The sequence below is a fragment of the Adiantum capillus-veneris genome, chromosome 13 (genome assembly GCF_014529385.1).
Source record: "Adiantum capillus-veneris isolate H3 chromosome 13, ASM1452938v2, whole genome shotgun sequence".
Taxonomy (NCBI): Eukaryota; Viridiplantae; Streptophyta; class Polypodiopsida; order Polypodiales; family Pteridaceae; genus Adiantum; species Adiantum capillus-veneris.
The window spans coordinates 115,747,237-115,760,776 of NC_140943.1; the positions used below are offsets into that span (position 1 = coordinate 115,747,237).

A 13,540-nucleotide genomic window follows, 5' to 3' on the forward strand; every position below is an offset into this window, starting at 1 on the left:
AAAGCTAGAGAGAACCAATCGATGAATATTAACGCAAGTTGCACGGGCTGGTCTCCTGCACATGGCCAATAAAACACCATACCAAACATCCCAACCACGATCACAATCACACAGGTAATAAATGGGTTCATGCAAACCACGGTGTATTAACATCCAACCTTTAAAACCAAAGAGTGCAACATATTGAAAAGAACAAAGCCCAACTCAATGTATACATCACATCACCACCCAAGCGAGAGCAGATCCTATGCTTGAAAAACAAAAAAATGAGATATTTTTGGCAAGGTACCGACCTGAGAAGTATCCCCATGTTCCACCAATTCCATAGCTACACAACATATAGTCGAGCAAAGGACGCCCTCAAAAAAACTCACATACACACGATACGCAAAGAACAAGGCTAATTGAGGGCATAGAGCAACCCTCACCTCATCTAAATAGTGAAGCACATCTGGTTGATGAACTCAATAGTAGCAACAGGGAGATCCACTCCACGCTTGGTCATTAGTAGGTTAGAATCCCGAGGTTTATGCTCGGGGCGGTAGTTACCAAGAAAGCTCCAGTGGGAGAGGGCTATGGAGCCAGGTGCTCGCATGTAAAGCAAGGAGGAGCTCTTGAGCGTGAGGCAAGGAGTGGAGTATAAAGTGCATAGTTGCCAACAAACATTTGAAGATGCAATATGAATACACCATGCGCCCCATTTGGGGGTCAGTAAAAAATTACACGTAGTGTTCACCATAGGAGGTCGAGCTCCCTAGTGAAGGGTCTTATCCCACGGAGATTAAGTGGATGACCTGCATGGCTCTTGCCTGATGGTACGTGGCCCTTGCCCAACCAAAAATAAGTGAGCAGAAATGTGAATGTTAAAGTGTGGCATTTGCATGCTCATTAACATAGTTCTACATGAACTATATCCAGATGCAGTAAATGTGTATCACCTAACATGAACTATCTCCAAATGCAGCAAATGTGCATCACCGTGGGCAGCTGCAAGACCATCACTGAGAGAGAGAGAGAGAAAGAGAGAGAGAGAGAGAGAGAGAGAGAGGCCAAACACATAAAACTATGATAGAGGTCAAAACTCAGCATCTTCCTCCAGAACCAGCCAATTTTCTCTCGTTGAACGCATCTTTCTTATCTAACAATACAATAAACTGTAAACCATCCAAATACAAAGGGATCACCCGAGTAATTTTACAAGCTTACAATTGGATCTTTTCTTTTGAAACATTTACTACTGGTCTGCAGCTTCAACTGCAGATGTCGTAATAATAAGGCTAGGATACATGCCAATCATTGATCACCATCTCCAACAGCCTGGTACATTGTGCGTAAATACGCATCCTGATGAAAGGCTGAAGGCATAAGACACGTGCCAATCATCTGATCGCCCCAGACAGCCCGATGGATAGGGTGCAAATACTCGCACCGGCCTCTTAACTTGCCCTTACATCATAATTGACCTCGCATAAGAGCTTATCGAGGAGAGAGAGTGCATATTGCATTGGATCCACTCATTAAAGTAAATTCACTGGGAACATTGTGAAAACTCCCTAGATAATTACATATATTTGCTGTACCTTGCTTGGAAGGAAAGCCCACCAGGAACATATATAGCCCAATCATGTGCCATCATTTCATGCAATCGTATCTGGTCGACGACCGCTAGCATGCACAACTCTCACACTGTGTGTCTGCCCAATAATTGGTTCTTCTTTCAAAGATGTGTTGGGTCTCCTTTTTTTGCATCTCTAGTTGATTCATTGCACTCTGATTTGAACAAGGTCCAGAAGCTGAGGTCTCTTATACCGTCTCAGCATCAATGATGAGCAAACCACACTCACAGAGGAGAAAGCCATTGCCGCACCCGCCGCCCAGGGAGGTAATAGCAATCCCAACGCAGGATATAATGCTCCGGCTGCAATTGGAACCGCAAGAACGTTGTACCCCATGGCAAAGACATAATTCAGACGTATGCGCGAAAACGTCTTCCGCGACAAGTCAATTGCTGTGACCACACCTTCAAGGCTATTTTTTATCAGCACAAAGTCAGCAGCTTCAATGGCAATGTCTGTTCCTGCACCTATTGCAATGCCAACATCAGCCGCGGCTAGTGCAGGAGAGTCGTTGATCCCATCCCCCACCATTCCAACAACAGAGCCACCTTGTTGCAGCTGTTTGATTGCCTCTACTTTTTCACCAGGAAGCACCTCGGCAATGACATGATCAATGCCAACCTGCACCAGTATGTGTGAATCATCAATACAAACAGCAGTATATGAGTACAAATTGACCACCCCAATTCATATCAAAACAGAACTCACCTCTTTTGCAATGGCACGTGCTGTCCTCCAGTTATCACCTGTAACCATTATGCTCGAAATGCCCATCCGCTTCAATGCCTCTACCACCACAGCTGCCTCTAGTTTCAAAGGGTCTGCTATCCCAAAAACTCCATGTAAAAGCCCATCGATTGCTACCAAGACCTCCGATCTTGCTTTTTGTTCGATGTCTAACAAATGAGCTTCAGCCTCTAAAGAGATTGTGACGCCTTCCTCTTCAAAAAGTCTTCTATTGCCAACCTGCACAAGGCAAGCGATCGAGCTCAGAGAACGACCTAATGAGTGAAAACATGATTGTCCCGAGGTTCCAGTTAGGATGCAGTAAAACCTTGGTCAAACAACACAGGCATCTTCTAAGCATGACTGAGTGTAATGAAAACACCTAATGTTCAGGCGATTAATCACTAGCTTCCAGGGACTTGAAGCAAACAGCAAGAGCAGAGACAGCATCGAACTTACCAAGAGGTTCCTCTTCTCAATGACGCAGCGCAATCCCTTCCCTGAAATAGTCTCAAATGAAGCAACATTCCTCAACCAGCCGGTGTTCCTGACATTCACTACATTCTCAATACTGTCATCTTGAGAGGAAAGAACTCCATTCATGTAATCTACTATAGCTTTACCCAATGGATGCTCACTGCCAACCTATCATGTAAACCAAACCACAGCTAAAGGTCTTGCTAGAAAAACACGTTTTCCATGCTTCAATGCATGCGCAATCAGAACATCTACTCACTTCTGCAGATGCGACCAGCTCCAGGAAATCCATCAGCTTCATGTCTGAGAACAGCTTGACACTTGTTACACAAGGCTTTCCTTTAGTAAGAGTTCCTGTTTTGTCAAAGACAATATGCTGGATACTTTGAGCAGTCTCCAAGGCATCTCCACCTTTAATAAGTACTCCATTAGTCGCACCAACTCCTGTTGCAACCATTACTGCTGTTGGAGTAGCCAGCCCCAATGCACAGGGACAAGCAATAACCAGAACCGAGATTGCAAACATAAGAGAGAATACAAATAAATTGTTTCCAGGTAGAAAATCGACGGAATACAAGCCAAACTTTCCAGCCAAATACCTGTGAATGCAAACAATAATTGTTGGTTTGCATAAAAATCAACTTTTTTACATTCTAAGATGAGCTGAAGCAATGGTATAAGCAATCGTATAATCTGCTTACCAGCAAAGCCATGTCACAACTGCCAAAGAAACCACAACAGGAACAAAAACGCTGGCCACCTGCACTATGACAGAAAAAATTACAAGGGCCTACAACAAAAACACTCATATTGCATTCAGAGCACCTCATTGTAACATAAAGATTAAAGCATGAAAAAACAGGCCCAACATTCTATATCGACCAAACGATCCATAGCAAATGATTCAAACTTACATAGTCTGCAAACTTCTGAATGGGCGCTTTCACCATTTGCGCAGTCTCCACAAGGTTCACAATCTGTGTTAAGGCAGCCTCTGACCCCACATTTGTGACTTGCAGATGTAGAACCCCATTCACATTGAGAGTGCCACCGATAAGATTGTCCCCTGCCTCCTTGGCTACAGGCTTAGCTTCACCAGTAATCATACTCTCATCAACATGACTTGTACCCCAGATAATAAGACCATCGGCAGGGACCTTTGACCCAGGATATACTTTTAGAATATCCCCTCTGTCAACTAATTGTGCATCAATCTCCTTCTCTGTTAAGGGATTTCCACCTACATCATGATACCAAAGTCACAAGTTTCTGTTAGATACGGGATGCAAACTTAGTAATGGTTGAATGAAACATAGTAATAATCCAGTCCCTTTGTAAAATGCTTTGCACACGTATTGATAAAATGAGCATGCAATTGTAAAAAAGCCGACCAAAAAGAATTGCACGAGAAACGCAGGATCTGTTGTCCAAGCTACAAGAAACGTGATGATTACTTTACCAGCATCAAAAGTAAGGAGAATCGCAGTTGTTGGAGCCAGAGCCATCAGTTTGCCAATTGCCTCTGACGTTTTTCCTTTAGCAACCACCTCCAAATACTTTCCGAACAAAACAAAGTTGATCAACATGACTGTGGTCTCAAAGTACGTTACAAGCCAGTGACCTGTGAAGGCTGTATAAAAGATTGCAAAAACAGAGTATGTATAGGCAGCAGTTGTTCCCATGGCTACAAGCACATCCATGTTAGCTGACATGTTTTTCAAAGAGCGAAAAGCTCCTGTGTAAAAACGCTTTCCAACAACAAACTGAATAGGTGTCACCAGTGCCCATTTCAGCCAATCAACTACAAGGAAGGGGCCACATCGCCAAGTAATAAAATGATGCAAAGCTGGAACTCGAGGGCAAATTACCCAAAGGAAAAAGACAGGAACCTGCACAACACAAGTTACCCCATCTTTAAGCTCGTGTTTTACTGAACGTTAACACTTTCCTTTTTTCAAAATAGTCTGATATGAGCCCTAACACTGCCTAAGAATAAAATGCACCCCCATCAGTTGAACATAGAAGGCACAACACATTAAAAGCCCAAAAACCACTAATTCATGAATAGGAATGAAAAAGTTCACACGAGTATAGGGAACTCACGCTGAAAATAATGCTCATTCTTAGCAACTGCAAATACTGAATCTGCTCCATCTTGCGGTTAGGAGAATGTGAACTGTAAGGATGTCCTAAGGACACTTTGAACCTGCCTTTTTGCTCCACTGCCTCAACAATTGATCGCAATCGAATAACTTCTGTGTCGAATGTAATTTCTACCCTCTCTAGCAGTGGCTCGACAACAAATTCCTTCAAACCTTGAATTTGACCGAGAATTGCTCTCACAGCCTCCCCATCCTCCTCTGTGAACATCCCTTCAACTGCAATGCTAATTTTCTTTCTCTTCTCACTTTCAAGAAACTCAGCTTCGAAGCCAGCATCAACGATAGCAGAAACAATGTCTGCTTTGCTTACGATAAGTGGGTTATACCTCACCTCTCCCAAGCCAGAAGCTAAGCCCACCACTGCAGAGCTTACACCATTCAATGACTGCAACACACCTTCCACAGACACTACGCAAGATGCACAGCTGAGACCTGATATCCTGAAACGTCCTGTTTGAGACGACTGTTCCCCAGCTAAACTGGGCCTAACAACTACCTTAGATAACACTTCAGCATCAAAGCCTGCATCTTCAATTGCTTCTGTGATATCCTTTTCCTGAATTCACCACATCCACAATATGGTATTTAGAAAACATAGATCAAGAAACTTTAAAGTTAAACGTTTGTTCATTTAACAAGACTGTTAAATTTCCAAAGGTCGCTTGGAGAGGGTCATCTTTTCCAGGTCAGCCTTTACTCTTCAAAGAGGTTATATAAATTTTGTTTCCAAGAATAGTTTTGCTTGACTTTTGGCATGACCCTTTCCATCATCTCTGATATTGAAAGGCCCCATATCCATACATGCACCCATCATTTATGTGCAGCTGAATGTACCTCAAACTTTTCCAAGCCAAAAAACGCCTTTATAGGCGGAAAAACCCCAAGTCTTATCCTATCTAAGAGGCTCCATAGTCGGTGACAAATTGAAAAATGCACAAGGGTCCTAGGGCAGGTTTGTATGGACTCATGGAACCACACTCTAAACCCTGCTGCACATGCTTGATCAACCACGCCATAATCACAAAGACAATTTGCAAAGAAACAAATGCTTCATACCATTCTAAAGTCAATTTCAGCCTCAAACTCTAGAACTATGACCTTCAATCGTAGGTTTAAAAACCTCGTGCTGCTCTGTCTGTGGCAATGTGGTCGTCCCTCGCAAACCCTGCAGCCGGAAGTTGGCACAACTCCTTAGGTTTCAAAGGTTTGTTTATGCAGCCTTATTACCCTATTGACCTGCCTAGCCATAGCACCTGCGGATACTCACTAAGTTAGCTACGCACTACCGAGTTTGTTTTGCCATTTTGCAAAATCTCGGCCCGTGACGATAACTGCAACAAAGATCGACAAGTGTTTCTGCATCAGCCGAGTCTGCCAAGACAGCCGCACTAGCAGGGGCCCGGCCAGTCTTGACATTTTGCAACAGCTGGCTCACAGTTGTCTCGTGCCCTTGGATGGGATGGCTAGGTACGCAGAGGCATCACAATGTCCATCTCGGGCTTTGGCCCCTTATCCCGCATCATGGATTACTATGATTAGAAATGCCTAGGTCTCTTCGTGATGGAGATCCTTAGACTCAGAAAGACTACCCTCAGGAATAGAGGACCTGCACATAGAGGATCCATACAGAGGCAGATCGCTACTTTCTACAAAGGAACTACTCAAGATGGCCCACCACAGGTTACCCAATCACACCCGCATTGGAATTTGGGGCATCCTTCTTAATCGAATCCAGCTTGGCTGCTCACGACGCCCAAGGGTGCAAGGATCTTCAAACCATAGACGAGGTCTACCTCAGATGGATCCTGGTGGCTCTACCATCGGTGACAGACTTTCTATAAATACTAGTGTGGCCGGCGGCTTCGCCGCCTCTCTCTCTCCGCCTGCGCGCATCGAGCCTTGCGCTCTGCTGTCCCGCTGTCTCAGTTTGGCTCAGACGCCACTGCCGCGAGGGCGCCGGATTAAGCAAACACTGACGCGTGGCGGGGGGGGGGGGGGGGGGGGGGGGGGGGGGGGGGGAATTCCCTCCCCCTTTATCTGTAGTATAGATTCTTTGTGCGATTCATGATTCAGTGGCATCATTGGAGGCTTATTACTTGGTTTTACAACATGGTCGAGATCTCTAGGGCACCCTTTCATTCCAGGTCTAACATCAGGATTGTGCATCTCTCTCCATTGAGGAGAGGTTGCTTCAGAGCTTGTTTTGAGACATCAGATCAAACAGATGAGGTTCTTGCTCAAAGCCCCTTTGGATATATGAAGAGTTTCCACCTCTTCAATCTGACAGTGTTGTATCTGTTAGAGATCTGGGAGGTTGAAAAACAAAGCATAGTAGCCTTGTTTCATTCATTGTATATGTCAGCTCGGAATATTCCTCCCATGATTTGTGTACTTTGATCTTGGGGGATGCACCCTCAAGATGTTCATTAATAGAAGATGTTTCCCTGTTAAATAAATTATTAAAACGTGAGAGAGTTCTAGAATGTTAGCCAGCGTAATCACAGTCACCTGTAAGCCTCAGAACGGTTCTCTTCGAAGTTGATATCCTTGATGCAAGACCCTCCTTAACCTATTGCTCTTCTGCTTCCCAATGCTAGAAACTTGACATATTGACAAGAGTCTTTCTTTATTAGTCTACATGGTAACTATTTCATAAACAAGGGGAAAGGTCAAATAGCTCCACATTGTACCCACAACAGAAATCCTCAATTTCTGTGGAATGAGCAAGAAAGCCATATTATGTAACAACAGCAAGGGCCTTAGGAGACAGGCAAGCTCTAGTTAAGCAACGATCAGAGGCAAAGACATGACCCCAAAAAATCCACAAAGACCTCCAGAAATCTCCTCTACTTCAGCAAGTCATTACTACAAGCCCCAACCAGAGAAATGAATGAAAAGTCTCTAAAGCTCCTTGCGAGCAACCTGCTAGGAGCAAAAGAAAGCCTTGTAATTCTGGGCAATGAGTTAAGAACATAGAGCCCAGCATCACCATTTTTCTAGTTGTCATAGTTGTAATGCCATGCCAGTCTACTCTGACCTTAAAGTCTCTTCTCTATTATGTGCTTTGCTAGAAGAGGATTTTTCAAGAGGGAAACAAAAGTAGAACCAGCTCCTTATGATACTAGACACAATAGCCTACATACCACTACATCATAAAGTAAATCTCTCATAAACTTTCTTGGCAAATCATAATGATGCACTACACACCACTACACCCAACATCTCCAATTGTGTTGTCGAGATGCAATGCCAGTACAAATTCTTGCAAAGTTAAACTTGATTTCTAGAGGATTGTGATATACATGAGGAAGATGCAAATAAGTGAAATGTACCTTAACCGTAGAAGGATCGTACTCAACAATCGCCTTATTTTGGAGGAGGGCCACTGAAGCAGAAGTAACCCCAGGCAGCCTCGAGAGGGCCTTCTCCACAGAGGTCGAGCAAGCAGCACAAGTCATGCCCTCTACTCTAATCTCCAATTTAGTAGGACTCCCTTCCAGATTAGCAGTCCACACCTGACCATTCACTAGATCGAGACCTTCATTGCCACCAGTTGGTGATAAAAGTGGCGCGGATTCCAAATCAAGGTCATCAAGATCATCCTCAACCTTCTGCTTTTCCAAACTCCTGGTCTTCCAGTTCATTAATTGCAAGGCCCTGGACATGGTTGTAGACTTGCAGAAGGGCACTCAATCTGCAAAGCAAGTGACCGCGGAGAATGGAAACACTTGACTCGAAACCTGAAAATTGAAGTATATGCAAGTTGCATGGACCGACGTGGCTACTTGTTGGATAATGAAACAACGACGAGCAGTAATTTCTGTCGGTGCTCAGTGGCCCATTTATGCGGCTTACAATCGCTAAACCTGCTGGCACTCGAATGAAGGGGAAGGAGAGATGTTGTGACGAAGAAAAACTCTGCTGATGCTCGCTTTCCGTAGAAGCAAACACGACCAGACAGGTAGACCCTAAGCGATCGAGCCTGCTATGGGGAGGAGAAGATCAATGGAGAGGAGCCAGCAAATGGGCTCTTCTTAATCTGCAAATGTCGCGTTGAATCCTCATGTGGGCGATCGCACAAATGCAACTTTGAAGTTTTCACGACAATATGACCTTGGACACTTGTACTACACAATTCTATATGTTCGTCTTTGTCGTTTGTCTCTCTCTTTCATTGTACTACCCACTTCACGTTAGAATGGGTAGAATGGGTCTTCAGCGTTCACTCACACACCAAGCACATGAACTCCCCATTGTCAAGAACACGTAGATATTACACACAAAGAGCCACCACCCCACCGCTCTCCCTTAGTGTGCGTGCATCATGTGTGTACGCATGCATGTGCGTGAGCAATTGTTTCTCCAAGCCTTTTGGATATGACTTGCCCAATGTCAAATGTAGCATTGTCATAAGATAGCATTGCTTTCCTATGTATTGGGTGTTTATGGATCGGTGTGTTCACAATAGTGTTTATTGTGCCGATTCAAAACTCAATAATGTCGAGTAGGAACCAAAGGAAACGAAAAGACCATAAGCAATCGAGCACTACTTTGGCGAGGAGATTATCAATGGAGAGGAGCCCGCAAATGGGCTCTTCTTAATTTGCAAATGTTGCATTGAATCCCCCCACAAATGCAACTTTTAAGTCTTCACAACCATATGACCTTGGACTCTTGTACTACACAATTCTATATGTTCTTCTTTGTCGTTTCTCTCTCTCTCTCTCTCTCTCTCTCTCTCTCTCTCTCTCTCTCTCAATGTACTACCAACTTCACATTAGAATGGGTCTTCACTCACACACCAAGCACATAATTTTGGTTATGACTTGTCAAATGTTGCCATCATAGCTTTTTTTTTTTTTGGCAAAACTCACAATGGTGAGTAGATTATATTGATAAATCCAAAAAATTACAAACTCTTGCCATTTTCGTGACGAGCCATGACCAATTCAATGGTTCATAGATACATTAGCCGAAGGGGGAGCCACCTCACGACAAGGAAAAGCCCACATTTTCACCTATGTAAGTCCATCATTGCGGCGCCCAGGGTCTTGTTCGACTCCTCAGAGTTCCTTTGTTTTCCAACGACAATGATCGCTATTCTACTTTCTTGGACTATCTCTGTGAACTTAGCTACTTCCATGAAGCTCTCAAAAATATGACAGTTCCTTGTTTCCCAAATGTGTTTGAAGTAGCAGTACCTCACAATTTTTGTTGTGATGAGGAGTGCATGGCTCTTGAACACCTTCCCTCCCAAGAAGAGATCGTTCTTAAAGAACCCTATTTTCGGGTCTTCTAAATCCATTTCCAGATCTTCCCTGCAAGACCACAGATCATTGAGCACTGCTTGAAAAGGTGAGAGAGGTCTTCACAAACAATTTTGCATTGCAAGCTTCTGTCTAGACCAATTAGTCAGCATGGCTCCCCATTAAAACCTCCCATAAGAAAACCTTCATCCCATGGGGCCATTGAGGGATCCATATGTTTTCTACAACAATCTCCCAACTTGACCTTGGCCAGTTTTTGCCCCACTGCTTGTTAAGCAGGGAGAACCACTCCTTTGATGATATAAGGGTGAGATACACATCCTTAGTTTGCGGTTTCAAGAAATGTCTGGTCACATGCCACTGCCAAGCTTTCCACTCAAACTTGGATTCACAGTTCGGCAGATACCACCCGTTAAACCGTTTTAGGGCTCAGCTGATCAGCAATCTTTCTATCCCACCGAGGTCAAACTGGGGATCCGTTCCTTTCCAACAGCTTTTATTGTAATCCCAAAGTTGGCCTATCCATCTAATACCCTTGTTGTTAACCTTTTTGGTAACTTCCCTTCCAAAAAGAGGTCAGAAGGAGGCCTCCAGCCCTGGAGAGCCAAGGGGACTAGTGAGTCATAGAATTGTGAAAGTACCTTGTCAGCTCTCTCCATTCCAAGGACTCCGTAGCTTTGTTGCATTTTCGAGTGGCTCGCCTGATATACCCCCAAGTTTCAAGATGGCCCATTGAGAGGCCAACAGCTTGTCGTGCAACTCGAGCCCTTTCCACTAGCCGCCTTGTGAGCAAACTCTAGAGTTGTCCATCATATCCTTAGCCCTAATAGCTCAAGCATGGTCTTGCTTTGCAAGAGCCACCACAAACTTGGCACAATGAGCCACTGCATGAGTTCTAGGATTAAGAATCATGAGTCCGCCTTGCTCCGTAGGTCTCACAACTATCTCCCATCTAGCCCACTGCCAAGGCGTTGTTCCTTTAGTGTTGTTTTTTCACAAAAATCTCTTTACTGGTTTCAAGAACTCTTTCCAGTTCGATTTAGCGAGCTTAAGTAGCGGACTATTGAAGGCTATATAGGGAAGCATACAAGAATTGATAACCTTCACTCTGATGGGAAAGGGGAGAAGCACATACTCCCACCTTCGCATCTCGATCTTAACTTTCTCCATAACCCATAAGAATCTTTGCTTGTGAGTAACATCCACCCAAGAGGGGCTCCTAGGTGCCAGAATATTTTCCCTTTCGACACTATCTCCCTAGTCCACATAGTCGGATCAAGGAGTCGTTCTTGGAGAGAGAGAACTCAATCTTGATTTTTCAATGATACACTTCGATCGTGAGGCTAAGGCAAACGTTTGCACAATTTCCAGGCCTTCCTAGTAACTTTAGGGCAAGCCTGAAGGAAAAGCAAGGAGTCATGTGCAGAAAACTTTGCCAAAGGTTGGTTGTTGTTAGGGAGAGCCAATCCTTGAATCTCCCCTTTAGCAGCACTATCTTCAAGTAGTGTAACCAAGGGGTGGGATCCAATGGCAAACAATAGGGGGCATCTGGGAATCCCTGTTTTATTGTTCTTTTGACCTCAAAAGTACCCACAATTCTCTCATTGAAGAGGAGCTTCGACTGGCTATCAGCACCAAGGGTGCTGACCAGGCAGCACATCTGCGGCCCAAAGCCTAATGACTCCATGACATCTTTAATGAACGACCATATTATCCTGTGGTAATGATGACAGCCAACATAGCTTTCTAATGTATCTGGTGATCATGGGTTGGGTGTTCGGAAACAATGTGTCTCAGCTTACAATTGTGCTACTTGAAAACTCAATAATGCTGGTGAGGATCAAGAAGATCCCACCTAAATATTGGGAAAATTAGTGCAAAATTCAAATGAATAGCTCAAATGCATGAATTTCATTTGTGAAAATGCGTAGAAAGGAAGTGTGTATCGTTAAAAGTGTGTTGTTCCATACAAGTTAGGCTGTCACTACAACCAACAGTGGCTCTGATTGTAATACCCTTCTTGAAACCTTGTGCTCAACACGTTTAGCCTCATGAAATTGATTGTAATACCCTTATTGAAACCTTGTGCTCAACACGTTTAGCCTCATGAAATTGATTGTTTGATTTTTGTTTGTTTTAACTTCATGGATGCAAATTATTATAAGTACTTAGTGTGTAACGTCCTAAGGATAGTGGAAATCTATCTTTTGCAAGTGGTTATGTTGAAGGTAAGCACGCAATCTCCACATAACTTCGTTTACCAAACTTTTTAGCTTTTTGTCACACTAGGCCACCTTCGGGTTTAAGAATGTTGAAGAACAAAGAATGGTTTTTTAAAATGGAAAGAGGAAGACTCATACCGCCTCAAGGGAGTCGGAGTCTCCTCATCGCATGTTGTCCTTGATGGAGTGGCTCCCTTGTTAGCTTGGATGTTTGGCTACTTATATAAATAATATGTGGGTGCCATGGCTCAATTGGAGCATGGCTTTTCAGGTAATTTTCTTTTAGGTTTACATAATTACACTCGCGATCTAAGTATTGCCAAGAAACGAGAGAGAGAGAGAGAGAGAGAGAGGGAGGGAGGGAGAGAGAGTGAGAGGCACTAAAATGCCAAAAAGTTGAAAAAATCTTAGAAAATTTGAAGGACAATGTTGGTCGTCAAAAATCAACCCTTATTCGTTAGACAAGCATATCAAAGGCTAAAACTATCATATGGCAACTATATTGCCCACAATGTAAAGTAAATGTCACTAAGTGAAGTGCAATCTGATGTGGATGACCAACCCAACAAAACACTCATTAACCAAGAGATGAAAGTGGCGATAATCTAAAAGTTTAGAAGTGCCTTTTTAATGGAGTTGACTTTTGTGACCTTTATGTGTCCCATTGTATGCTAAAAAAGCAGCATACATATGTACCATTGATTTGCATATGTGTATGCAGATGCATATCTAGGTTTTTTTTCTTTGTACATACGCAGATCCATGTTTTTGTACAAAATGAATACATATTTTTTGCTGGCCTATCGTGGTTCGGCCAAGGGGGGGGGGGGGGATGGCGAGCTTGTCCTTGGTGACGATGACCATGTACGTATTGCTAGCATCAACTGACTGGACACCCATCATTGAAGAAGTGCCAGCGTGTGTACCTACTGTGTGTGGCCAGTCTTGGGAGGCTCAGTTTGTGATGTAGTTCGGGTTCTCTGCGGGGACACGTCTTCGCAAGATGGCCCATCTATCTTCATATAAAGCACTAGTTTGGGAGTCCCGAATACTCCACGCTTTGGTGGAAC

The 13,540-nt window shown here is 43.8% G+C and overlaps 1 protein-coding gene across 1 annotated transcript; it reads right to left on the minus strand.

Moving 5' to 3' along the window:
• Positions 1 to 1,090: 1,090 nt before the first annotated feature.
• RAN1 (copper-exporting ATPase / responsive-to-antagonist 1 / copper-transporting ATPase (RAN1)) lies at positions 1,091 to 9,132 on the minus strand. Its single transcript, XM_086527252.1, has 9 exons — positions 8,314 to 9,132; positions 4,923 to 5,537; positions 4,279 to 4,708; positions 3,734 to 4,059; positions 3,521 to 3,579; positions 3,079 to 3,418; positions 2,802 to 2,987; positions 2,325 to 2,582; positions 1,091 to 2,237 (listed from the first exon to the last, which is right to left on the minus strand). Exons 1-9 carry the CDS (start codon positions 8,644 to 8,646, stop codon positions 1,761 to 1,763), a joined length of 3,024 nt encoding a protein of 1,007 aa, XP_086383378.1. The 5' UTR covers positions 8,647 to 9,132; the 3' UTR covers positions 1,091 to 1,760.
• Positions 9,133 to 13,540: the final 4,408 nt, after the last annotated feature.

Coding starts and splice junctions, on each gene's coding strand:
- RAN1 (XM_086527252.1), bottom strand. CDS start 8,646: ATGTCCAGGGCCTTGCAATTAATGAACTGGAAGACCAGGAGTTTGGAA. Junction 2,988..3,078: donor AGCTGGTCGCATCTGCAGAA/GTGAGTAGATGT, acceptor TTTACATGATAG/GTTGGCAGTGAGCATCCATT. Junction 2,583..2,801: donor TTGAGAAGAGGAACCTCTTG/GTAAGTTCGATG, acceptor TGCCTTGTGCAG/GTTGGCAATAGAAGACTTTT.